The sequence below is a fragment of the Jaminaea rosea genome (genome assembly GCF_003144245.1).
Source record: "Jaminaea rosea strain MCA 5214 unplaced genomic scaffold BDZ90scaffold_1, whole genome shotgun sequence".
In the NCBI taxonomy this organism is placed as follows: domain Eukaryota; kingdom Fungi; phylum Basidiomycota; class Exobasidiomycetes; order Microstromatales; genus Jaminaea; species Jaminaea rosea.
In genome coordinates, this window is record NW_020289975.1 from 3,067,149 (window position 1) to 3,091,552 (window position 24,404).

General features: G+C 63.6%; 8 protein-coding genes across 8 annotated transcripts; 3 read left to right on the forward strand and 5 right to left on the reverse strand.

The window, feature by feature from the left end:
* Positions 1 to 5: 5 nt before the first annotated feature.
* On the forward strand, positions 6 to 1,294 carry BDZ90DRAFT_277561 (hypothetical protein; the record flags this gene model as incomplete). Its single annotated transcript, XM_025509020.1, has 2 exons — positions 6 to 669; positions 773 to 1,294. Exons 1-2 carry the CDS (start codon positions 49 to 51, stop codon positions 1,292 to 1,294), a joined length of 1,143 nt encoding a protein of 380 aa, XP_025365778.1. The 5' UTR covers positions 6 to 48.
* A 178-nt stretch (positions 1,295 to 1,472) lies between these two features.
* On the reverse strand, positions 1,473 to 3,692 carry BDZ90DRAFT_225701 (hypothetical protein; the record flags this gene model as incomplete). The annotated part of the gene is made up of 2 exons (XM_025504678.1): positions 1,473 to 3,450; positions 3,535 to 3,692. 2 exons carry the CDS (start codon positions 3,690 to 3,692, stop codon positions 1,473 to 1,475), a joined length of 2,136 nt encoding a protein of 711 aa, XP_025365779.1.
* Positions 3,693 to 4,954: 1,262 nt separating this feature from the next.
* BDZ90DRAFT_205490 (hypothetical protein) lies at positions 4,955 to 6,058 on the reverse strand (the record flags this gene model as incomplete). The annotated part of the gene is made up of 1 exon (XM_025503941.1): positions 4,955 to 6,058. A coding segment is annotated over one exon (1,104 nt), but the record flags the coding sequence as incomplete, so codon positions are not given.
* Positions 6,059 to 7,481: 1,423 nt separating this feature from the next.
* BDZ90DRAFT_277564 (MIF4G-domain-containing protein) lies at positions 7,482 to 10,367 on the forward strand (the record flags this gene model as incomplete). Its single annotated transcript, XM_025509021.1, has 2 exons — positions 7,482 to 7,600; positions 7,670 to 10,367. Exons 1-2 carry the CDS (start codon positions 7,536 to 7,538, stop codon positions 10,365 to 10,367), a joined length of 2,763 nt encoding a protein of 920 aa, XP_025365781.1. The 5' UTR covers positions 7,482 to 7,535.
* Positions 10,368 to 10,389: 22 nt separating this feature from the next.
* On the reverse strand, positions 10,390 to 14,834 carry BDZ90DRAFT_230158 (hypothetical protein). The gene has a single exon (XM_025505363.1). The coding sequence runs from the start codon at positions 14,672 to 14,674 to the stop codon at positions 10,526 to 10,528; it is 4,149 nt and encodes a 1,382-aa protein (XP_025365782.1). The 5' UTR covers positions 14,675 to 14,834; the 3' UTR covers positions 10,390 to 10,525.
* A 219-nt stretch (positions 14,835 to 15,053) lies between these two features.
* BDZ90DRAFT_230159 (hypothetical protein) lies at positions 15,054 to 15,694 on the reverse strand. The gene has a single exon (XM_025505364.1). It carries the CDS (start codon positions 15,608 to 15,610, stop codon positions 15,203 to 15,205), a length of 408 nt encoding a protein of 135 aa, XP_025365783.1. The 5' UTR covers positions 15,611 to 15,694; the 3' UTR covers positions 15,054 to 15,202.
* An 875-nt stretch (positions 15,695 to 16,569) lies between these two features.
* BDZ90DRAFT_230160 (hypothetical protein) lies at positions 16,570 to 20,205 on the forward strand. The gene is made up of 2 exons (XM_025505365.1): positions 16,570 to 17,392; positions 17,489 to 20,205. The coding sequence occupies exons 1-2, from the start codon at positions 16,685 to 16,687 to the stop codon at positions 19,952 to 19,954; spliced, it is 3,174 nt and encodes a 1,057-aa protein (XP_025365784.1). The 5' UTR covers positions 16,570 to 16,684; the 3' UTR covers positions 19,955 to 20,205.
* A 1,608-nt stretch (positions 20,206 to 21,813) lies between these two features.
* On the reverse strand, positions 21,814 to 22,905 carry BDZ90DRAFT_37395 (hypothetical protein). The gene has a single exon (XM_025509532.1). It carries the CDS (start codon positions 22,765 to 22,767, stop codon positions 22,039 to 22,041), a length of 729 nt encoding a protein of 242 aa, XP_025365785.1. The 5' UTR covers positions 22,768 to 22,905; the 3' UTR covers positions 21,814 to 22,038.
* Between the last annotated feature and the right edge of the window lie 1,499 nt (positions 22,906 to 24,404).

Consider the following 24,404-nt stretch of genomic DNA (forward strand, 5'->3'; position numbering starts at 1 on the left):
CTTCCCGCTCGCGCCATCCCCTCCCCTCCACGCCACGCCAGCGCATCGATGGTGCAAACGCACTCCTCTCCCTCCACGATACCCCTCCCATTCCCCCTCCTCTGCCCCGCCTACTTCCTTCGCTACCCAAACCCCTTTGCCCAACACGTCATAAGCGTCGATGTACTGGATCGCCTGATTATTCAGCGTGACCCCACCCAGCCGCCCACTTTGCTCACTTCGCGGCTCCTCCTCAAAAAGGGGACTCTACCACGCTGGGCTCCGAGGGGGCTGATTAAGAGTGCGGAGAGTTGGGTGCTGGAGGTTAGTGAGGTTGAGTTGGAGGGATTCCAGAGAGGGGAGGGGAGCGCGAGTGCGAGTGGGACGACGACGGGGGCAGTGGAGAGGGGAAGACAGATGCGCACTTGGACGCACAATCTGGACCACACGACGGTGCTCGCTGTTGCGGAGGGGTTAACTTTCACTGAGCAGCTTGCGTCGTCGCCGCCTCGTCCGCCAGCGCGAAAGGGCAGCGATGTCACGAGCGACGTCAAGGGCAAGGGGAGGGCGGTGGACGAGGAAACTCAAACACACTGTCTCACGACGGCGCACATCACTTCGGACGTGAGCGTGATATGGAAACGGATAGAGAAGTTTGGCCTGAAGCGATTCATGGCGCATATGGATACGGTGAGTTGCGTGGGAGCGAGGCGGGGCGATGGGCCAGCCACCCGACTGACTCCCCCCCCCCCCCCCCCCCCCCCCCCCCCCCCCCCCTACGCGCCGCGCCTAGTCGCGCCAAGGTCTCCTCTACGCCGCCTCCCATCTCTCCTCCCCTTCCTCCTCCTCCTCCACCACCACCTCCCCACCCCATCCCACCACTCCCTACAAGTTGCGCGAATCTCTCCGTCCCCCCTGGCTAGACGGGCTTCCCCTCTCCCCTATGGCCAAGCTCCGCCAATTCGCAGACAGGACGGCGCAGCGCTATCGGACGGTCAAGGAGGAGGGGCTCTGGGGCTATACGGGGAGGAGGGAGCGCGAGGACGGGATGAAGCGCTGGCGCGATGAGTTGCGTGAGCGTTTAGTGAGGTTGAGGGAATGGCGAAGACCCACGTTACCTACGGCAGGGGCAGGGGCACAGCAGGAGCAAATCGTGCGTGATCGCGGCGAGAACGACAAGAGGACAGACGCACGATCCCCCTCTGGCTCTAGCACGCCGGTCGAGACTGAGGTAGAGCCGCGAGAGGAGGAGAGCATCGAAGTGCATCGTGAGCGGTTGGCACGGATGTTGCACGAGAGGGCGACGGGTGGGTGAGGTTGAGAGTGGGGCGTCGGTTGGGCGTCGGTTGTTGGCGTCGACTGTTGTAACATTGCATTGCAAGGGCATCTATGGGGTTGGTCGATCGATCGTACAGTCACTTCAAGCTTTTCAGCTCCTACATCCCCGCCACCTCGCCCCGCCACCTCGCCCCGCCACCTCGCCCCGCTCTCGCTCACACGTACCCAAAACCGCGACTGTCCCTCCTCGCCCCCTCCCAATCCCCTTGCCAGGTGTACCACGCCGGGCCTGAGCCTGACGAGGAGGCAGGAGGAAGTCGAGAGCCTGAGCCCGCCTTTGAGGCCGACCCCGACTCCACGTCCGAGTCTGGCTGGAAGGGCAGAGAGGGAAGACGTGGAGGTCTCTCCCCCTCTGAAATCTTCTTGCCGGGTTGACCAGTGTGCTGACGTGAAGTAGACGAAGCAGGCTCCACCTCCCACCACGCTCCCCCATTATGTGCTCCCTGGCTCGATTGACGACGATGTAGGTGTTCGTGTCTCTTTCCCGCTTGTTGGACTACGGGGCGACGTGGTGCTGATGGAAGTTCGTGACCCTGTTGCTCTGCTGGGCGTGCTGGCTCGGCCTGCGCCTCGGGCTGCGCCTCGGCCTGCGCCTCGGGCTGCGGCTGCTGCTGCTGCGCAAGGGTCCAACCTTGTGGAACACTCGGCCAACTCTCCCCTCTTCGCTCTGTCGCGCGTGGGTCGAAGGGGGAGACGCCTCGCGTACCGCCGCCGTGGGCGCTGGCGCTGCTGGCCGCTGCTGCCGGATTGGCGAAGGATCGCGGTCCAGAAGGGGCGGAGGAGCGTTTTCCCGATGGAAGGCGGCGAGTCGCGCTCGTGCTCGCGCTCGTGGATGGAGGTGGGGCCTCTGTGGCGGGCTGAAGCTCGAGGCGTGGAACGTACTGCGGTGGAGGGGAGACGGGAATGGATGCATGGGAGTCGCGACTTGAGAATAGAGTCAGGTCATGCGCTTGTGTAGCAGTACGACTAGGGGGAGAGGGCTGTTCCTGCTCGCCAGGCATATCCCTCTCCGATTGATTTCGTGCCACTGGCAAGCTACGCTCGAGGGATGAACTCGCCGCCTCTCCCTCTTTCGGCGGCGTGCTGCCCTTTCTGACCTCTGGAAGCATACTGGTACGTAGCGCCGCCGGGATAGGAGGAACAGGCGGGGTGGTCTCGTTGGCATTGACGTTGTTGCTCCATCGGCGCGACGTGCTCGACGCCGCTCCGCTACTGAAGCTTCTCGGCCTCCCTACGGGACTTGCAACGGCTGGTGTGGTGCCCCCGCTGAGCGTGCGCGGCTGGCCTGGAGCACCATTCCCGACTACGAGGCTGGGTGGGAGTGCCGCGCTGCCGACACTTTGACTAATGGGCAAAGTGGCAGGTGGTTCGGCGGGCATGGAGGAGCGGCGAGGCTGGTTACGAGGCGGGGAAGAGGCGCGCGGGATGACACGAATGCTTGGCTCCCCCGTCGCGTCCTCGTGCTCCCAGCTGTTCCTACGACTGCGCGTGCGGCTATGACGTCGTGGAGTAGCAGGTGGAAGTGGTACAGCTTCATAAGCCTCGGAACCGCGCGCATCGCTCTCCCTCCTCGTGGCCCTCGGCGAGGGAGGGGTGGCGGCTTCGGCCACTTGGGCTAGATAGTAGTCGTGCAGACCAAAGGGGGCAGACGTTGGGGCCACGCCGTGCTGCGCGGAGGAGCCACGCCGACTCTGAGTACCGAGCGTCACGTCTGCCAAATCGCCGCCGCCGCCAGCGCCGCCGTCTTGTTCCTCGTCTTCCTCGTCGTCGGACGAATCCGTGAGTACCTGCCAACGAGAACCGCCGTGACCTCGCGCGCGCGACGTCTTGCGCGAGGTCGCGGCTGGGAGTACTTGGGGCGGCGCGAGGGGCGCCGTCTCCGCGGCTGCGCTGTTGTTATACCTCGACTCATCGTAGCTATAATCGAGTCCATAGCCTTGGTCGTATTCTCCCTCCTTGTGCTCGCGCTCACTGGCGTACGTGTCCTCGCTCCCCATCACATGCTTGTACGGCGCGCGTTGCTCCGCGGAGGCGGTGACCGTCTCGAAGAAGAGGGAGGTTGGGTGATGCGTCATGAGGTCGTCACCGCGGGCTGATTTGGCGAGGTGGCGAGCCTTGCGACGGCGTGAGCAGCTGCGGGCGAGTGGCGGGAGAGCGGCGGGCGAGCGGTCAGCGTGAAGCACTAGTATGGGAGGGAGGGGTTATCGCTTTACTCACAGAAAGAACAACGCCACACCGAGGCAGATTAGCACGACGCTGGCCGTGATGACGACAGCGAGGAAGATCCAGAATGAGCCGGCAATCTTGGGGGCGTGTGCTAGCATGGCCTTGTCCAAGGCATCGCCGTCCTGGCTCTGGCTCGGGGTGGAGCTCATGGTGGCGTGATGTGCAGTGGTGCAAAGAAGTTGGCGTTGTGAGGTGAAGCCGCCGCGAAGAGTGAGGTGCTTTGCGGGTCAGGGGTTTGAGGAATGGCGCGCTCTGAAAGCCTTGATATCCAGCAGCGTGTTCAATGGGTGTAGCCCCTGACGATCTGTGGCAATCTTATATCCCCTCCTGTTCCCTATGCGTGCTGGTCATCCGTGCGCCCGAGTCGCGCTGCTCACGGTGAGACGGAGCGGTGAGACAGAGCGGTGAGACGGAGATGTTGGTCGGTGTCGTCGCGAGTAAGACAGGGACTTGTACGTCTCGAATGTGTTGAGAGGATGAAGGACGAGAAGTTGTCATCTGGAAGACGCAGAGATAGATGTCCTGTGTCACTCCTCGCAAGCGCACACCTCGCCTGGGTGTCAAGCATGAAGCACGGCATGCATCGTGCTCCACTCACCCATCGACCTACCCACACCGTTCGCGGTCTTCCTCCTTCCCAAGTAGGCAGGTAGAGGAGCTGAACCTGAACACCGCACGAACAAGGGTTCACCGCGCACGCTCGCACCGCCTTGTTCGCGGACATCTACCCGGCGCATAGCCTCGCATAGCTTGACTTTTTGGCCCCTCGCCGCCCACTGCAGCCCTGCCCAGTCGGCGCGCCGCTGCGAGATCAACCGGCGGGGCGCCAAAGCGAGCCGCGACGGGCGAGGCAGCCAGACCACCGCCCGACGTCCGTGCGCGCGCACAACGACGAGCAAAAGGCGGTGCAAAAGTGCGTGCGTGCCCGCGGGCTCTCATTAACGTCAAAAGGTCACGTCGAATCGGGCAGGAGTTCGGGTGCGGGACAGGCGATCTCGATTGTGAGCTGGGCGTTGAGCTGAGTGGCGAAGAGGCGGGCGGGCGGTGCTATGCTATCTGAACGTCACGGGAGCGGGGCGGGATGGATGGGTAACTATGTGTTGATTCGAAGTTCAGCGCCCGATGGCGGGATGAACGGACAAATAGAGGCGATTTGCAGGTGAGGGGATGCGGGGGATGCGATTACGGCTGGGACTTCGCGTACCTACACCTCCACTGGCATAGCGATAGCTTCTCCGTCTCCGTCTCCCTCCCCGTCCTGCTCGCCCTCCGCCTCTGCCTCCCCCGCTCCCACCACGCCCTCATTCGGCTCATACTCGGTATCCTCGCCACCCACAGCGGCAGGCAACCTCGTCACCGCCCGCCACGGCTTGCGCTCCTCGCCCACGCACAACTGCGTACTCCAACTCATGATGCCCCACGCGTTTGTCCCGACCTTGGACTCCCCGCCTACAACGGGCCTTCCGTCCCCTCCGCTGTCCTTGATGCCGGGGAGGAGGGGGCGGGCAGCCAGCTTGTCTATGCGCGCCTTCTTGGGCTGGGTGGCGAGGGCGTAGTGCGGTGTGTTCGTCGTAGGGTCGTACAGCCCGAGAGGGGGGAGGTGGTGCGCCGCGAGGTCTGAGGGGCGAGAGCGCTTCGCCGTGCCAGATTCGTCGCCGTCACCGTCGCCATCGTGGTCGTCGCCGTCGTGATGGAGTGAAGAGGCCATCTCTGCGTCCCTCTCTCCCCCTGCCCTCTGAAATCGCACCAACCTCTCCAATCGATTCTCGGCCAACTCCCTGTTCATCCCCACAACATTCCTACTCATCTCAAGCAGCCAATTCTCCTCGCTCAGATCTGCCCGATGTTGATTCTGTCGCCTCTGCGGCCAATTCCTACTTCGCATAAATGGACTCGCCCCGTTATCTCCAAAGACGGTCTTGACCATTCGACCCTGCGCATCCGAGCTCACGTAGTCGAAGGAGTCGGGAGGGCGACGCGTACGATCACGCGTTCGATCGTCGTCACGTCTACGCTCTGCTGCTCGACGTACGTCCGTATCGGGTACGAGTTGACCAGCTTTATCGGCTCTTCCCAACTTCTCCAGCTTGGCGCGAGCCTCCGCCTCGTAATAGTCGTCCACGACCGCCCGACCGTTGCGAACCGTCTTTGCGCCGAAGATCTTGAACATGTTACGCGCAGCTACAAAGGTTACGTTGCGCCCCTTTTGCTGGCCGTGCAGCCTTCCAGCGGCTATGAGGTCCTCGCGCTCCTGGGGTAGCAGATTGATACGGATCAGACGAACGTCTGAGCGGAAGAAGGTGAGGGAGTCGCGGAACCCAACGGCGCGAGCTGCGTCTACTGCGAGGAAGTAGACTTTGTGCGGGTTCGCTCGTAAGGTCGAGGTGAAGCTCGGCATCTTGTACTCCCTACCCCCGAGCAGGCGGCCCAATTTGTCGATCTTTTGCTCCCCATCCGAGTCGCTCGGCAGGACGAGCTCATCGCAGTCCCAGCCGTAGACTTGGCCTCCCACTTTGGCGCGCATGTTGGGCTCGATCTGCGGGACGTCTGCTGGCTGGTCGTAAGGGGGCGGACCGGGGGGGCGGGGTCGATCGTCCGAGGACAGGTCGTCTTCTGAATCTTCGAGGATGCGAACTGCGGGCAGGCCGCGGCGGCGGGGACGACCGGGACGTCGAGCGCCGCCCCTGCCGCGCCCACCTCTACCGCCGCGAGGACGACCGCGACCGCGTGGGGTTGAGGCGCCGCCGCCGCCGCCTTCGCCGTTCTCTTCGTCGTCGTCTTGGGGAGTCTCGTCGACGAATTGGAGGGCCGTTTGACCATTGTCTACGACGAGCTTGAAGCCGCGCAGGCGGGAGTGGCGCTTCTTGAAGGCAGTGGGTGTGGGTGCGTCGTCTGCGCCGTCATCGTCGCCGTCGGAGTGATCCTCGTCATCTTCGTCCTCATCGTCTTGTTCCTCGTCCTCGTAGCGATCTAGATAGTTGGGGCGACGCACTGTTCGACCTCCGCGACCAGAAGTTGGGGTGCCTGCGCCGCGCCCTCGTCCTCGACCCCTGCCTCGCCCTCTACCACGACCACGTCCGCGACCGCCGCGAGGTGTTGATGCTAGGAGTGGCGTGGCGTCTTGGTCATCGTGTGCGCCATCTTCGTCGTCTTCTTCCGCGCTTCCCTCCTCGCTCGCGCCGTCCTCGTCTTCGTCGTTGCCGCCAGCTCGGCGGGTCAATGTGATTCGTCTTCCACGAGAGCTACTAGCTCCTCGTCCCCTGCCGCTGCCCCTGCCTCTTCCCCTACCGCGTCCACGCCCGCGCCCACGTCCCCTCCCTCTTCCTCTGGCGGATGCTGGTGCACGATACTCGTCGTCCGATCCGGCGTCCCCGGCGTATATGCGTTCGGTACTATGGTCTCCCTCTTCCTCCGCGTCGCCATCTGCAGCGAATCCACTCGGTCCCGCTGCGTCTTCGTCGTCGTCGCCATCACCCTCTTCCTCCTCGTCTTCGTCATCGTCCCCAGCAAGGAAACGCGCCTCGGCGGCCTGCTGTAATGACATGCGCGCAGCAGCTGCACGGCCGGAGGATCTCTTGGGCGTGCCCGTCCCCGCGCCTGGAGAGTCGGGCGCATCTGTGAGGCTGGATGAAGAGGGTTCACCTCGCGATGCGACATTCGCGGATGACCGCTTGAGGCGGATGGGGGCCATCGCCGGATGATGATGTCGTGGTGGTGAGGAGCACGTCGAGTCGAGTCGAGTCGAAAGAGGTGCAACTGCATCTGAGTCCGCCCGCCCGCCCGCCCGCCCGCCTGCCCGTCCGCCCGCGTCTCGTGTCGCGAGTCGAGTCCGCATCACCTCGACGCCATCCATCGGAGCGGAACCAGTGGGTGGGAGGGCCGCCAGGCTGAGTCCGTCCGTCCGTCCGACGATGCCGCCGCGACTTCTTGACTTTGCTCGCTCGCCTGCCTGCCTGCCTGCGTGTCATCAACCACATCGTCTCGACGTCGCGATGCCATCCGTCGACTCGAGGGGTAGGTCGCCCTTGTCTCCGGCTCCAGTGGCAAAGAGGAAGAGGTGAGTGGGTGAGAAATGCGCGAACTAGCATAGCATATATTGACGTCCATCCTTCGCGCTCGCACGCAGATCCTCTCGCTCGCCGTCATCTTCTCGCTCCTCGTCCTCTTCTCGCTCCCCGCCTCCCCCTCGTCGTCGCAGGGCATCGCGCTCACCGCCACGCAACAATGATCCCCAGAAACTCGCATCCGACTCGGCGCGCACCGCCGAAACAGGCGCAGCGTTGCGCAGCACCCTCTCCACCCTCTCCACCACCCGCGCAGGAGGAGCATACATTCCCCCAGCACGCCTTAAAGCGCTCATGGCCGAAGCAGCTTCCGCCGATCCAGGCTCCAAAGAGTACCAGCGCATGAGCTGGGATGCCCTCAAGAAATCCATCACAGGCCTCGTCAACAAGGTCGCCCCGGACAATATAAAGCACATCGTCCCCGAGCTCTTCGGCGGGGCCAACCTGATTCGCGGCCGTGGCCTCTTCTGTCGAGCCATCATGCGGGCTCAATCCCTCTCTCTGCCCTTTACGCCCACGTTTGCCTGTCTAGTCGCCATCGTCAACACCAAGCTTCCCCAGCTGGGCGAGCTACTCGTCGTCCGGCTCGTATCCCAATTCCGTCGCTCCTGGCGTAGGAACGACAAGGCGACGTGCGCGTCCACGCTCACATTCATCGCGCACTTGGTCAATCAACGCGTGGCGCATGAGATCCTCGCACTGGAGCTCCTCGTCCTCCTCCTTGAGCGACCCACGGACGACTCGGTCGAGCTCTCCGTCGCCTTGATGCGGGAGGTGGGTTCTTTCCTCGCCTCGGAATCGCCGCGCGCCACAAGCAGCATCCACGATCGATTTCGCGCTGTTCTGTACGAGGGTGGAGTGGGAAAGCGAGTCCAGTATATGATCGAGGTGCTGGCTCAGGTGAGACGCGAGGGGTACAAGGACAATCCGGCAATTCCCGAGGGGCTGGATTTAGTAGAGGAGGAGGATCAGATTACGCACAAGGTCGGGTTGGACGATGAGTTGGATGTGGAGGAGGGCTTGAACATGTTCAAGGTGGATGCGCAGTTCGTCGAGCATGAAGAGCAGTATCGCGCCATCAAGGCAGAGATTCTCGGCGAGGGGAGTGGGAGTAGCAGCGGCAGCGGCAGCGACGACGATAGCGACGACGAGAGCGGGAGCGATAGCGACGAGAGCGATGCGGGTGACGCGCAAGAATCGCTCGCGATCCAAGATCGCACCGAGACGAATCTGGTCAACCTACGCCGCACCATCTACCTCACCATCATGTCCTCCGCCCTCTTCGAAGAAGCGACACACAAGCTCCTCAAGCTCTCCCTCCCTCCCGGCCAAGAAATCGAGCTCTGCAACATGCTCATCGAGTGCTGTTCGCAGGAACGCACCTTCTCCTCCTTCTACGGGCATATAGCCGAGCGCATGTGCAAGCTGCGTGGGCCATGGAGCGGTCTATTCGAGACGTGCTTCACGAGCTACTACGAAGGGATCCATCGCTACGAGACGAACAGGTTGCGCAATATTGCTCGCCTCTTCGGTACGCTCCTTGGTACCGACTCGATCAGTTGGGCGTGCTTCGGGGCGGTACACATGAACGAGGACGATACGACTAGCTCGTCGCGCATCTTTGTCAAGATCCTCTTCCAGGAGATGCAGGAGATCCTAGGCCTCAAAACACTCGTTACTCGCTTCACTCAACCAGACGCGGGCGTTCAGTCGTGGTTCACGAACTTGTTCCCGCGGGACTCGCCGAAAAATACGCGATTCAGCGTCAACTTCTTTACGTCCATTGGACTGGGAGCGCTTACCGAGGGGATGAGGGAGCATCTTAAGCAGATACCGATCCTGCTCGAGCAGCAGAGATTGGCAGCTCAGAGGGAGAAGGAGGAGAGGAGGAGGGCGAGGGGTGGGAGGAGTAGCGGGAGTAGCGGGAGTGACGAAAGTGACACTGACAGTGATGAGTCGAGCGTGCTGAGTAGCTCGTCGTATTCGCGATCGCGATCGCGATCGCCGCGGAGAAGAGGGAGAAGCTATACTCGTTCGAGGAGCTACTCGTACAGCGGGAGCGACTCCGACTCGGATGGATACAGTAGCGACGACTCTCGACGCTCGCCAGCTCCACGACGCCGCCTACCACCAGCGAGGGAGAGGAGAGACGCTTTCAGCCCCAGTCGCAGTCGCAGTCGCAGTCGCAGTCGCAGTCGCAGTGCGCCACGAAGGGGAGGCGCAGGAAGAGGTCGGGGAGCATCCTATGACTCGCGGGACTCTCGTTCGCCACCGTCAAGAGGAGGGAGCAGGAGCAGGAGTAGAAGCAGGAGCTACACGCCACCGCCGCGCAGAGGAAGAGGGGCAGACAGGCGCGACCACTCGCGCTCGCGCTCGCGCTCTCCGTCGTACTCGAGGAGCCCGAGTCCGTCCCGCTCCTCACGATCGCCACCGCCACCACGTCGAGACCACGTCAGAGAAGCAAGATACAGGGAGACGGACGGAGATGCTCCCCGTGGCAGGTCCTTGAGTCGTACTCCGCCTAGCGAGATGAGTCCCTCACGTAGTCGCTCGCGCAGTCGCTCTCCACCAGCAGCGCTGCGTCGAGGCGGCCTCTCACCTGGCCCACCACCGCCTGGTCCACCACCGAGGGCACCACCACCGAGGGGTAGCGAGAGACCGTTGCCGCCTCATATGCAGATGCAGGACAGGAGGGGTGGAGGTGGGTATGAGCGGGAGAGGGGGGGATACGAGAGGGGAGGGTACGACAGGCGACGTTGAGCGGTATGGTCGAGACTCGATTCTTGCATCACGTAATGACATTCTTGATTAGCAAGCAGTATGAAATCTCGCGAGGGAGCGAGGCGACGGAGCGAAGAAGTAGCGCGGTCCGCGGTCCCTCCTCGTGACCGCAATGTAATGTAAAGGAGTCTACCCTCTCAAGCAGCCCCACTCGCTCCCCCCGCGACACTCCCCGCACTCGGGCTCGGGCTCGACGGAATGTATCCCCGCGAGATGTAGCCTATCCCTGCGCCAGCACCGGTGGCACTAGGAGTGGCCGGTGTCTGAATCTCCTCTACCTCCTCTCCCTCACCCTCCCCGGCCCCCTTATCACCATCGCGCTCACGGTGAGCAGGCGACGAATCGCCCTGCTGTGCGGACAGCGACGTAGAAGTGGTAGGACTGACGGGCTGCCCGCCATGCAATGATCCCGCAAAACTACCGCGATGGTGCAACTGCCCGGTCCCATTGCCGCCGCTCGTAATGCTGCTCGTGGTCGAATCGCCCCTTCCCCTGCCTACCCCGCCAGCCGAGGACTGCGCGCTCAGTGCATTCACGACGTGCTCGGGGAAACCGTACCCGAAGCCCAGACCGGCAGCCGCCGCCGCCGAGCCTGGCGTGGTGACTCCTGGTGCACCGCCGGCACCAACGCCGCCAGGAGTGCCAGGAGTGGCCGTAGCGGATGCGAGGGGGAGACTGAGTCGTTTGAGGGCGCGACCGCCGCGGGCGTTGGAGATCGAGGAGGGGGGAGCGTCGATGCTTGTTGGTGAGGAGGGGGCAAAGTACGACGAGGGAGGGGCACCGCTCACTGTTGGTGTGCCCGCTGCCCCACCACCGAGACTCAGGTCCCAACTGTCGTGCCCGTGCCTACTGCCCGGTCCTAGCGAGAAGCCCGCACCGCCCGTACTCGCAGTCGCGCCCGGTCCCGCTGGACCGCCCCCGCTCTTCCTCGAGTTCTGCAACCTGCGATGCTCGTCGCGTAGCAGCTTGTAGGCGGAACGGATTTGCGACTCGCGGGTGCGTTGCTCCAGGAGCTGGGATTGGAGCTGTTTGACTTGCTCTGTTGGCGGGACGCTAGAAGCGGGGGTGGTGGTCGCCGCGCTAACGCCCCTCGTCGGACTGTCCTCAAATGTAGATGCGGCGCCCGTAGAACCGCCGCCCGTGGACCCGCTCCCGGCTCTTCCCCTCTCTCGCTGTTCCTCCTCCCACTTTGCCTTGTACTCGTCGCGACTGGCGCTCACCTCGCTCAGCTCCTCTTTTAATCTACTCACCTCCCCCTCCCTCCCATCCAATCGCTCCATCAACTCCCGCTTGGCGCGCACCCCTTCCTCCTGACTCTGCTCCAACGCCGTTATACGCGCCTGAAGCTCATCGACCGTCTCTGCCTGCGCGCTACGCAGCTCAGCGAGGGCTTCGGAATGCGTAGCCATGAGCTCTCCCGCCGCGCGCTCGATCCCCTCATCGCGTTCAGCGAGCAGTCGGTCGTGTTCCTCCTTGAGGTTCCAGATCTCCCGCTCATGCTCGGCGCCCAACGCCTCGACGTGGGAAGCATGATCGCGTTCTGCCTCTCGCAGCCCTTCGAGCTCCTGGACGAGTTGCCTCTCCCTCTGTGCCCCCTCGCGCTTGACGCGCTCAGCAGCCATAAGTCCCACTCTCGCCTGCTCGAGCGCCGCAATAGCTCGCTCACGCTTTCGCTCCTCGTCGGCCACGCTCGCCCTCACTCGCGCTGCATCCCTCCGAGCATCGAGTGCGTCGCGCCTGGCAGCTGCCAGCTCGCGAGCCCCCTGCGCCGCGAGAACCTTTTGCTGCTCCAAAGCCTGCAACGCCTCGTCGAGCTCATCGCGTGCCTCGTCTACCTCGTCCAGCTGGGCGTCCAGCTCTGCCTCGTGGATGCTGAGCATGTAGTCCATCGTCGCGCGCTGTCGTTCCAGGAGGTCGAGGAGCTTGCGGATCTCCCCCGAAGAGAGGTCGAGCTTGGCGTTCATTGCCGTGAGGTAACGAAGGAACTCCTCGCCATTCTCCCCCCAGCCGCCGAGCGGGGTGGTGGAACGAATGATCGATTCGAGGGTGCGTTTTTCTGCTTGTAGCTGTTTGAAGGCGACGGCGATTTCGCCAAAGACGCCCGTGAAGCGTGTAGAGGCGCGATCAGCTCGTGCGGCGCCCGAGTTGGCGTGGTGCGCGCCCGAGCTGGCGTGGTCCTCTGCCATCTGGGAGCGACGAAGCAGGTCCGAGGCGGATGCTTTGCGGGAGAAGGGGGGCGAGGTAGCAGCGAGGCCTTTGCCGCCACTGCCCGCGGTGCTGTCCTGGGACGTGTCAGCCGTCGTAGGCGGGAGGGTGTCGGCAGTCGTAGGCGCGGCTGTGTCCGTCGACGTAGAAGGCGGCGGCGACGTGGCCCCCTGCGCTTTCCAGTCGCCCTGTAGTGCCTCGGAGGATTTAAGTCGCTTCACCTGTACGAGCGAGGGACGACGCCCGCTCTCGTCGTGGCTACCCGACTCGCTGGGCGCTGCCGTGTTATTGTTTGGAGCAGAGACTTTGGGCGCGGGTGCTACTCGATCCGCCTTGCTGAGGGAGTGGGCGCGCTGCAGGCCTCCGCTGGCAGTAGACGTCGATCGCGATGCCGACGCCCCATGGCTGGCATTCGAGCTTCCCGGTCCCGTACCGTCGGTGGTCTTGATGAGTGAGTGAACCAAACGACCCTGCTGCACTACTGCCTCTTCCTCTTCCAGCTCGTCCCCCTCCTCAAAGTCATCGTCGTACCCTTCGCCCTCGGAGCCCGTAGACTCCGAATCAGAAGCATCCCTGCGCGCGTGGTGCGTCTGATCCCAACTGGCCTCGGGCCGCGTCGCACGTAGGACTGCTTGTGCGCTCTGGGCTCCAGCGAGCGTCTCGAGGTGGTTCGTCGCCACGGCCGCTGCAGCGCGAGACTCTGCGTTGGCGTTGGCAGACGTAGTGCGCGGGCGAGTAGCATGTGTGCCATTTCCGTTGGACGCGTGTGTACCATTTCCATTGGATCCTCTCTTCCCCGCCGCTGCCCCTGCCTCGCCATCTCTGCTCGCCACCCCAACACTAGCACTCAATGCGGCCGCCGCAGCTGACACACTCGCGCTCGCAGGGAGCGGTGGCAGAGGTTCAGCAGGCGGTTGAGTCGGGGGAGGTGTTCTCCCGCGCACCACAGGACTGGCGAGTCCAGCAGCGCTGCGTGCCGTGTAAGGGGAGGAAGGAGTGAGGGAGAGGACGGCGGGCTTGTTGCGACGTTTGGCTGTGGAGCTGGGGGTCGAGGGGCTGCGTAGCGTCGAGGGAGAGGCGGGCGACGGCGAGGTGACTGTGAGCGGGGTGCTGGCGCTCGTCGCATCGAGGGAGCCGAGAGAGCTGGACGTGGAGTGGCGTGATTGCGAGGCGCCAAAGGTGTTGACGGAGCTTTCCCTGTCTCGCGGACGGCGTGGCCGGATTGCGGCGCCGTCGTCGTGACCCTCTTCGTCTTCCTCTTGCAATTCTTCCATACGACCGGGGGACGTGGATGAACCCCTTTTTGTCGCCGTGGGGAGGGAGAGGGGCGAGGATGGCGTCTCGATGCCCAATCCTTGGACTGGAGTCGCCGTCGTCGCCGTGCTCGCCTCCGCGGCGTTCGAGAGGCGTCTGAATGTGATTTCCTCGCCCTCCTCGCCCTCCTCGCCCTCCTCCCGCTCCTCATCATCACTCTCATCCCCACCCAGGACCCCACGCGGAGTACTCTGCGCCGTCACACTACCGCTTGCCCCCGCGCTGAGCAGCCTCTCCCCCGCAAAGGGACTCAATAGAGGCGCCGCATCGGCCGTAATGACCCCCTCTTCCTGTTCGCGCGCCAGATGAAGGGCCTCCTCCACGACACGAGGACTCAATGCCCTGCTGACGCGTGCCTGCTCCTGAATGTCGCCGAAAGAGAGGGAGTCCGAGTCGATCATGTTTGCGTACTCTGCCCATGACGAGCCGAGAGACGAGACGCTGTCCGTTTTTGCATGTGTTTGTGCGGGCGCGGGTGGTGTGGGAGTAGGCGTCGAGGCCGAAGACGAAGGGGCTGTCCCTGCCTGTGGTGCAGGTGTGGCTTCTACATCGCGACTACTAGCATTCTGTGCCGCCCTCACCCTGGCAGCTTGGGCGATGAGCTGTGCAAGGGAGGCGGCACTGGGCGATCCTGTCCCTGCACCTGCGCCGCGTGTATCCGGATGGGACGTCTTGCGCGTGGGGATCGAGGGCGCCAGTACGCGGCGTGGTCGTGGGGCAGGGGAGGCAGATGAAGGAGGGGTGGCGGTTGGAGTTGGGGATGACATGGCGCGACGGGCGTGGTCCTTGCGTGCGATTAGAGGAAGCGCTCGCGATTAGAGGAGGCGCTCGCAATGAGAGGAAGCGCTCGCGATCAAAGGAAACGCAACGTCGTCGTCGTCGTCATACCAAAGCTGGATGACCGTCGCAGCGTCGCTCAAAGTAGTCTACTCTATTGGGCAAGCAAAGTCCCACGATCGTGTCCGTCCGTCCGTCCGTGGAGCAACGCGGCGCAGCGGTGGGAGTCTGAGTCTTGTCTCGGTCGGAGGCAAACGTCGTCGTCGGGGCGCGCGGAGCAAGTGGCGGCGGCAGTGCGGGCGTGCAAAGCAAGGCAAAAAGAGCGTAGAGCGTCGAGCGTCGAGCGTAATGCCACCTCAGACGATGTACAATGCACGATAGGGGTGAGAGGATACGGATGGATGACGAGAAGGTGTCGCGTTCTCATCCAGACCACTCGACTCGAATGCAGCAATGCACCTCTCTCACGCCCACTCTCGCACACCACTCTCTTGCCGCCCCAGGCGTTGAGCCGCCAGCTAGCCGGGGAGGGTGTACTGAGCAGCCGAATTAAAGTGAATCGGTCGCTGAAGGAAGGCGCTTCGCTTTGGGCGCTTCGTCGCTTCACGCTTCACGCAGCTGGACGCAGGAGGACGCACATGCGAACGAGCGAGAACTAGGAGAGAGAAGGAAGCGGGGCAAAGCAGAGGGAGCGCGAGAGCAACGCAAGAAGGGAAAGGTGGCAGCCCGTAAACGCTGCCGGGAAAGGTGCGAATCATGCAGCTACGCCCACGCCCGCGTCGAATGAAGGTAGGACTAAACAAGCGAATGGAGCGTGAAGGCGTGAGTTCTCGCGAAGAGGGACGAGAGGATGGGGTATCGTTGTGCTGATCGAGCGGGTCCGTGATGCTGAGGGGGTAGTGCACACTGCGGTGGACAGGGGGCATTCAGGACCAAGTTGCTGCTGCTGCTACGATGGCTGGATACGAGGAGTTGTGCGTCGCAGCACGTCGAGCTCATAGCACAGCGCCGCCTCTCGACGACCTGACCAACGAATGAAGGACGTTGAAACAAAGCTCTGCCTTGCCTCTTACATCTCGCCATCCTGATCCTCATCGCTCGGCCTCCTCTTCTCCTTCCTTGCTTGTCTCCCCAATCTGATCGAGAACAGAAGGCGGCGAGCATGAGCCGCACAGCGCGCCCCGCTTTCACATTCGCTCGCCCTCCCGCCGCCCAAACTCAAGCTTCAGCGCTCATCGCGCGCTCACTTGATCGGCCGATCAATCATGTCATCGTCCCGGACTAGCTAGTCTACTAGCTCACCGTCGTGATCAGAGACCGGCGTAGAGTAGCGTGGCAGATTGGCAGGGTTGACGACGGCTACCAGTTCCATGGAATTGGATGGACAGGCGGGGGAGCGGGCTTGATCACGCATCCTCAAGAAGTTGCTCCCAGACAAACAGACGTCGGCGTGGCGTAGGCGTGGCGTAGTTGTAGCGCAGGGCAAAGTGTGGTGCTTCGGTGCATCGCATTGCATTTGCTTGTCCACGACGAGATACGACGACGCGGAACGATCTTTACTCAGCTGAGCCTCGAGCCTCGAGCCTCGAGCCTCGAGCCTCCGCCCTCCTCATCCATCCTTTCATCATCGCTAGAAATGCTACGCCACGTACGCTAAACTTTGACGCTCTCACGACTCGCGAGCGAGCCTCCTATTCACAGCCGTCTGGCCCATCTGGCTGGCCTGTTTCTCGGGCCAGGGTCGAAGGGCGGAACCTCTCATCTGGTGCCTTAATTTGGCCTGGGCAGTGCGGGGTTGCGTCCGTCTGCGTGTGAAGAGGCGTGCGAGGCGTGCGTGCGTGCGAGGGAGATGCAGGGCGCGGCGCCCTTTCCCCACGCCGAAACGCCTGTCTTCGTTCTAATCACATTGATGATGGCCAATCGCCGTCCGTCGTCACACGATTCAATTCTCGCCTCCATTCCTCTTCATACCATCTCCTCGTCGTCGTCGTCACCAGATGATGGCCGGACCTTCTTACGCAGCGCCCTTTTCCGACCTGATCCCGCGTCATCAGCCTGGCGTGGCATCGTCCTCGCATGGGAAACGAAAGCCCGTACCTCACGACGCTCGCCCTACATCACCATCGTGGACGGACGACTCCATGTCCAGCTCCAGTCGCGGCAGCCCATCTCGTCCCAAGCGGCCTAGCACAGCTCCTCTCTTGAGCTTGAGCACGGCGAGCACGGCGCAGGCAGAGGACTCCTTTGTACCCCCACCTCCCCTCGCCCGGCGCACTGCTCGCCACGCCTCTAGCTCGGACGAACCCTTTTCCTTCGCCATGACTCCGCCCGCCCCATCATCAGGCAGCGCTCCCAGCTCCACTCTGTCCGACGCAGCGGCGCGAGGGGACCTTGCCGCTTTCCTGGACGTAGTTCTGGCATCACACCGTCTAACCCCTCCGGCCCCGGCCCTCGTCGCAGGACCAGTAGACTACGTCGCCTCACTACGAGGGGCGGCATCGCGGCTAGCTTCGAGCTTCGAGCGGCGTGAAGGGGCGAGGAGAGGGAGTGGCCAGGCGACGATGAGTGGGGCGGTATTGTTGAGGAAGTTGGAACAGCTCGCCCTCGAACTTGCGCAGGGGACGGAGCAGGGGCAAGTGCTCTGGCCGACGGATGTAGAGTGTTTGAGGGATGGACTGCACTTTATGCTGGTCTTGAGCGAGGCTCAGGTGAGTGCGCGTGCGCGAGCGCGACAGAGATGGCGCGCGCACAACAGAGATGGCAGGTGAATGTGAGCGCTGAACCACGTCTCGCCACGCTCGTAGACGGCCGTTCTCCGCTCAACGTCTACGCTCAAGGAACCCGTTCCATCCCCGCTCAACCGTCGTCACGCGCATCGCAATTCACTCGATAGTGCCAATCTCTTTGGCGCTGGACCACAAGCGCTAGGCGCAAAGGCCAAGCTACTCAAAGCGCTAGGCATCCCTTCGTCGCGCTCCGCTCTCCCCGCGAGCAGCGTCGGCCCCCCTGCTGCGGTCGAGCACGAGAATGGCAACACCTTGCGTCGCGCCAAGTCAAACGAATCGCTGCAAGCGCACGCCCACGCGCAGGCCATTTCTCGTCTCCTGGACTCACGCCACGCCATGCACCAAGAAGTCGAGGAGCTCAGCGCAGCCGTTTTTGCAGAGGCCAACGCCATGGTTCGCTCTGAGAGGGAGAAGGTGGCAATGCTACGCCAGCAGGTGGAGGAGATGCGTCGCCGCGCCCGGTACGATCGCGAGGTGGACGAGGACGAGGATGAGGCGTTGCGTCGACCTAGCGATGGGACTATTCGCGCCGCACGCCGTGGGGATCAGGCTGCGGTTGCGGCTGCGGCTGCGGCGGCGGCTGCGATGAGGCGGGAAAAGCAGGAGAAGGAGCAGGAACAGTCGTTACGCCGGGCAAGACAGGCGAGGGAGGAGGGGGAAGAGTCGGTACGCCGGGCTAGGGAGGAGCAAGAGTCGTTACGCCGGGTGAGACAGGCGAGGGAGGAGGGGGAAGAGTCGGTACGCCGGGCAAGGGAGGAGCAAGAGTCGTTACGCCGGGCAAGACAGGCACGAGAGGAGGAAGAATCACTCCGCCTTGCAAGAGAGTACCTGGGCCCGCTCAGGCGGAGAGAGGCGGAGAAGACCACGAGGACGTCAGGTTCGCTCGACCCACTCCATGGCGGAGACAGCATCGCGTTCATGTCTGGCGAGATCTCACCTGCGGCAGCTTCCTCCCACGCCGGTTCACCCGTCGGCAAGGCGGCGCAACTGCACCCGCACGGCGACAGCACGGCGACGAGCGATAGTGATTCGGACGATTTTCAAGAGACCGAGGAGTACCTGCCGGGAGACGACCAGCGCGAGGATGACTCGCGGCGCGAGGCACGCTCACCCCCGGCTCGCCTTACGCCCTTCGCCCCCGCGACGCCGCGCCTCAACAGCCCTGCCCTCTCCATCCTGACCCGCGCGGGCAGTCACGGCCAAAGTCGCACCATCCGTCCACCAAGTCGATCGCGCAATCGCTCCTCCCTCCCACCACGCGCGCCAGAGCCCATCTCGCCCTTGCCTGACAGGCCGGACGCCGTCCCCTCGACGCCCAGTACGGTCAATCATTCGCTCGACGCCCGCGGATCCCTCCTGCGTAGCTCGGCGAGCTCGAGCGGCAGTGGAAGCGGGAGTGGGAGTAGCAGGGGAGATGTCGCCCCGTCAAGTCCGCCGACGTCGGATGCCAATCATGGCAGTGAGCACGCAGCGATGCATTGGCACCCTTTTTCTGCCGCCGCTGTGAGTGGGCTGGGCATCGGGGCGGAGAAGCCCGCGATACCGCAGCGAATCGAATCGAGTAGCTGGCCTAGGCCGCCGAGTAGGGATGGGCGCGACGCAGGGCTCGACCAGCCGGAGGAACAGGCTACCGCAGCGACTCCGCCGAGATACCACCCTCGCCTGCCCGAGCGGGATACGTCTCTTCCTCCTTCGCCCGCTAGGAGCACGGCGGATGAAGAGCAAGAGGAGCAGGCACCCCGCAACGTCGTTCGTCTCGCCCCCGCCCCCATCTCGCGCGTATCAAACTCGCACGCGCCCACACCGCAAACGCACCACTCCCTCGCCCTCAGTCGCGAAACATCTCGCACATCCGGCGCAACAAGTAGCGGCGGGCGTCCACCGACCCTCTCTCGCTCTACTACCGCCTCGTCCATCTCCGCATCAATGGATCGCAGCGCCTCCTCCTCTTCTTCCTCCTCAACGACTTCATCCCTCAGAAGAGCGCGATACGCACGTCGCGACCACGAGCTGGGCCTACCCTCGCCAGGCATCGACCTCGAAGCGCTAGGCGTGCACTCCCCTCCCGTGGCCAGCAAGAGTCGTTACACCAAGGGGAGTCGTAGTCGGATCTTGGGGCATTCCAACGCGAGCGGCATCGGCGTGGCGGGATTTGCCAAATCCCCCGGATCGATGTTGGTCACGAATGCGGGTGCGGGGAGGGATAGGCCGAGAAGGGTTGGCGGGCTGAGAGATTCGGGAAGGGAAACCCCGCCTGTGAGCTCGATGTCCCGATCAAGCTCGAGGGCTCAATCGCTCAACGAGGTGCCGCGAGTGGGTAATGGAGGGTATGGGCGTGTGGAGCAGAGGCGCGGTGTGCGATATCCGGATGAGGAGGGGGAGGAGGACGAGGAGGAAGGGAGTGAGGAGGAGGAGGAGCGCGAGGAGCGCGAAGAGCGCGAAGAGCAACAGCAATGGGGGGCGAGGAGGTTGCGCTTTCGTTGATTCAGTGCGTTTAGTTGGCACATCCAATCCAATCACGCATGGCAGGCAATGTGCGTCGATGCGTCGGTACGTTGATGTTCTGCCGATATCTCGCGAGTAGCAGCCCGAATCGCGTCCTCCTCGCTCCTTCTCCGTAGCTTCCCCCTCGCCGAGCAAGCACAACATTCGACGCAGCGTCACTCAAGCGTCAGACTCGTTACGGCAAAGGTGACCTCATTCACGAGGGTACTGCTGAGCTTGCAGCGTTTCCAACCATACTATTACACTAGGGGAAGGAGCGCCAAGTCATCTTGAGCGCATCACGGTTCGGCTACGTATTCGTCTTGAGAAAGAGACCGCATTGCGAAACGCTGCAATTCGACACAGGCGCCTTCGGGTTAGGAAAGTGGACGTAGCGGTGGCCGTGACTCGAGCGCATCTTCCCGCTTTCGACTCTGGATAGTGCAACCACTCCTTCGTAGGGGTCCGATTTGCATTCTGGGTCAACTGTTGTGGGTGAGCATCGTCTGGGGCATCTTTGCTTGGCCGTCGGCTTCTGGTCCTCGTGAATGGCTCGACTTCCTCAACCTCGAATGAAGGCCGTGATCGCGAGCTTACCGTGTCCATTTGACTGCCCAGCGACGAGCGTCGAGCTACGAGTGATGCTTGAGCGACGTGCGTGGGGCGTAGAGCGGGGGCGCTGTAGCCACGTGGCGCCGCGCGCCGCACGTCTCGCGTCGCGTCTCGCGTCTCGCGTCGCGTCTCGCGTCTCGCGTCGCGTCTCGCGTCACGCGTCGCGTCGCGCGTTCCGCGTTCCGCCCCCTCCTTCCCCGCACCCCCTCCTCTACGAAGCCTGCGACACGCCTGATTTTCACTTCTCACCTTGCCATGGCGTCTAGACGCAACGTAGTGATGTGAAACTTGGCCAGTCGAGGTGATTCGGGACGCCGCACACGCTCGCCGTGAAAAAGGCACCTCTTGATCGCGCGGAAGTCGCAGGACGAAGGGGTTGGTTCTGAGGCGACGCCCGGCGAAAGTGGCCAAAATGGCAACGAGTGCCCGTACCGCACTCTAGCCGCTTGCAATCGATTCCTTGCATCCACACGACCTCCCTCGCACTTCTCCTGCGCTCTCAGCTGCCCTCCTCGCCGAGCTAGGTCCGCGTACGCTACCACCGGCATGGTAGCGACGAGAACGTGCACCGGGCGCGAACGGCGAGGAAATTGTACAGTGTGACCTCACGGCCGGTCGAGGGGGTGTTTACTACACCACATACTCGAACGGCGGCATGAACGGACGCCTGTGGGCCGATTTCACTCTGAGCCGTGGCGGACCCTATTCTTGAGGTGGTGCCGTAGAGCGGCTAGCGCGGTGGGGAGCGTCGTTTTGCGGGTGTTGCGAGCGCAGTGGCATCTCATGCGCTCGCCTGAGTCCATCGAGCCATCCAGGGCGTCCATACGTGGTGATCCGGCTGCGCTACGCCCGTCTACGCGCGTGCCTACGGTGGCGGGTATCGACGCGCTGCCGTGCCGTCCAGAGTGAGCCAATCGCCGCGATTTCGGTACGTGCGTGACAGGAGCGATCTACGACGTCGATCCCGCGCCTTCTTGCCCGCGACGCTTGACCTTGATTTTTCGACGAGGGTGCTGGGCATTGGGGGTGAGGGGTGGTGGCGCAAAATCCGCTCTCATTCGGCGGAGACGGCTCCAATCGCAGCGGGGACGGTGTGTGCGAGTAGCTATGCGTGCGGCGAATACGCTGGTGTAGCTTGTTGCCCGCCTCGTCGAGTTGCCCAACCTGCTCGCTACCACCGCCTCGCGTCGCGTACGGCGTACTCGAGGCCAGCTCGGCGTGTGGGGCGGCAATGAGTGCGAAAGTTGCACGAGCGTGGAGCGGTGGATGATCCGAGGGGAGTGAGCCATTTTTTGGCGCTCATTTCGGCCATGCTGCAACGGGCGGCCGACCACGTCATGCCGGGCAGGCCATCGTAGGGGGTTTGCGCAAAAGTTGCTCCTTCTGCGCTGCCTCTGGTACGTACGAGTGCGGACGAGCTTTGCGAGTGTGGGCGTGGCATTCCCAAGGCGCTACCTTGCCTCTACGCCGTGCTAGGGGTGCTCAAAGTTACCAGGTCTATCCGCGGGCGAGGCGTTCATCCTGGGGGGCAGGCTGTGATGCGGGGCGGCGGGGTTGTATGCGGGGTGATGGCGTGGATGCCGAGCACGGGCGACCATGCCGGGGAGTTGGTGTGGATGCTCGGTGGAGGGGTTGATGCTGGTCGGTGGCGTGGATGCTGAGCGCAGGCGTCGATGCGCGGGAGAGGCTACTGCGCTGGGTAAAGGCGTTGATGCTGAGCAGAGGCGGTGATGCTGGGTAGAGGCGTGTATGCTTGGTGAAGGCGTCGATGCTGCCTGCTGGCGTTGATGCCGTGTGGAGCCGCCAATGCTCGCTGCTGGCGTGGATGCTCGCTGCTGGCGTGGATGCTGAGCGCTGGCGTGGATGCTGAGCGCTGGCGTGGATCCTCGGCGCAGGCGTAAACCCCGCGCGTGAGGAGGCGCAGCAGCACGCTGGTACACAGCCGTGGTTGCTGGTCTCACTGCGCGTGACTGGCATCGATGCTGAGCAATGGATGTAGTACGGCGGTGGGGCGTCGAGGCTGAGTCGCGGCGGCGATGAGCTTGGGCGCAGTTGATCCTCGATATATGCATGCGATGCCGCCGTGAGGTGACAATGCTGGTAGCAAGCAGACATTGCGCGCAGCTGGCGGTAATGCTCGCTGCAGGCAAGCAGGCTCGTGACAGTAGGCGATGCGCGAGACTGGTATCGCTGCGTAGCATTGGCGGGTATCCTCGTAGCCGGGGCGGATGCGCGCTCGAGGTGGAGCCGCCGTCCCGCTGCGTAGCGTCCCTACTATCCGCCAGCGACCCTGCTACCCCGTGTGACGACCAGCCTGCCGCATATCATGCCCGCCTCTGCGATAGATCCGGGCGCGCAGCGTCAAAGCCCGTTGCGTGGTATCAATGCGGAGGGCAGGCTTGCGTGCTCGTGGGTGGATGCGATGCGGACAGCAGGTTGACATGCTTGCGTATTGGAGGCGATGCGGATATCAGGCTTACGCCCTCGCGAGTGGATGCGATGATGATTCGTGGCACGTTACCAGCTGGCAGGCACGTATGCTGCGCTGAGGTGGAGTGACTGGCGCGAGGAGCGGTCGAGCATGCAAAGGGGAAGAGGCAGGGTGCAGTCTAGCTGCCCCGTCCGGGGAGGCTTTCCCGGAAGCCAGGCAGACAGCCACGTGGAGGTGGGGCGACCCTCGCCCGGGAAAGTCTCCCGGGATGGGGGCAAGCATTCACGTGGCCTGGCAAGGCCGACGACCAGTGGCGGACGATGCCATGTGGCGGGGCGCCAACCTCCACCCGGGAAAGTCTCCCGGGATGGGGGCAAAGATCCACGTGGTCGGGCGGACTGGACGACCGGCGGCGGACTAGGCCATGTGGCAGGGCGCTATCCTCCACCCGGGAAAACACCCCGGGGGCAAGGGAGAGAGCCACGTGTCGTCGTGTCCGCCCGCCCCACGGCCTCACCGCCCCGTGCCTGCTTCCGTTCCGCCCCGCTGGCTCGACGACTGGTCTCTGCGTCGAGGCCTGGTGCACAGGGACACCGCCTGAGCGCCGTGACGCAGCCTGAGCGCGAGCCTCCGCCCCGCTGATGGCTCGCTCTCCGCACGCCCAGCTAACAACGCGGCGTGGCAGGATCGCACGACGGCGGCAGGGTCGCACGACGCCAAAGGGATCGCACGCAGAATCTCAATGGGACGGGACTCGGATCCCGTGCCAATTACAAGCGGTCGTCGATCCGCCACGTGCGGACGTCTCACAACGACGAGGCGAACATCCGCAACGTGGGGCTCATTTCCCCTATGCGAAAACGACCGGGAAGGACGAGGCAAACGGCCTCGATGGCGTGGGTGATCCCTGTTTCGGGATAGCATACCGGGGACGAGGTCAATCGCCTCAACACGTGGCAATGTTCCAGTGCAAGGGCATCGGGGCGGAAAGGAGCGTCGAGGCCTTAGCTCAGTCACGGCGCCGCGGGGCACGTTTCAAAGCCCGCACCGAGACACGCTGCCGGGCGGAAGGCGGGCTGACAGAGGGTAGCGGTGCGGCCGGGCAAAAGGCGAGTGTCCAGCGCCAAGGTCTCTCAGCAGTCGGCGGCGAGTGAACGGGGCGGAAGGCGGCGAGGCCGGGCACAGGCTGACGTGCTGCACGAAGCGCTCGAGCCAGGCAAGAGGCAGGGCGGCCGGGCGCAGGCTGGGAAGCAGGGCGTGGTAGACAAGCCGGGCGGAGTGGACGGTCGCCTCCACATAGGTGAGCAACCTGAGCCCTGGCTCAGTCGCGGCACGCAGCGAAGCCTACGGTCTCAGCGGAACGCGCGCCACGTGCTGGCATACAAGCCCGGTCTCAGTCTCGCCTCA

What these genes read in the sequence shown, in the direction of transcription:
- BDZ90DRAFT_230158 (XM_025505363.1), bottom strand. Translation starts at nt 14,674, where the DNA reads ATGTCATCCCCAACTCCAACCGCCACCCCTCCTTCATCTGCCTCCCCT.
- BDZ90DRAFT_230159 (XM_025505364.1), bottom strand. Translation starts at nt 15,610, where the DNA reads ATGCCCCCTGTCCACCGCAGTGTGCACTACCCCCTCAGCATCACGGAC.
- BDZ90DRAFT_230160 (XM_025505365.1), top strand. Translation starts at nt 16,685, where the DNA reads ATGGCCGGACCTTCTTACGCAGCGCCCTTTTCCGACCTGATCCCGCGT. An exon ending in TGGTCTTGAGCGAGGCTCAG is followed by an intron (nt 17,393 to 17,488) that starts GTGAGTGCGCGT and finishes CCACGCTCGTAG; the next exon opens with ACGGCCGTTCTCCGCTCAAC.
- BDZ90DRAFT_37395 (XM_025509532.1), bottom strand. Translation starts at nt 22,767, where the DNA reads ATGCTACGCAGCGATACCAGTCTCGCGCATCGCCTACTGTCACGAGCC.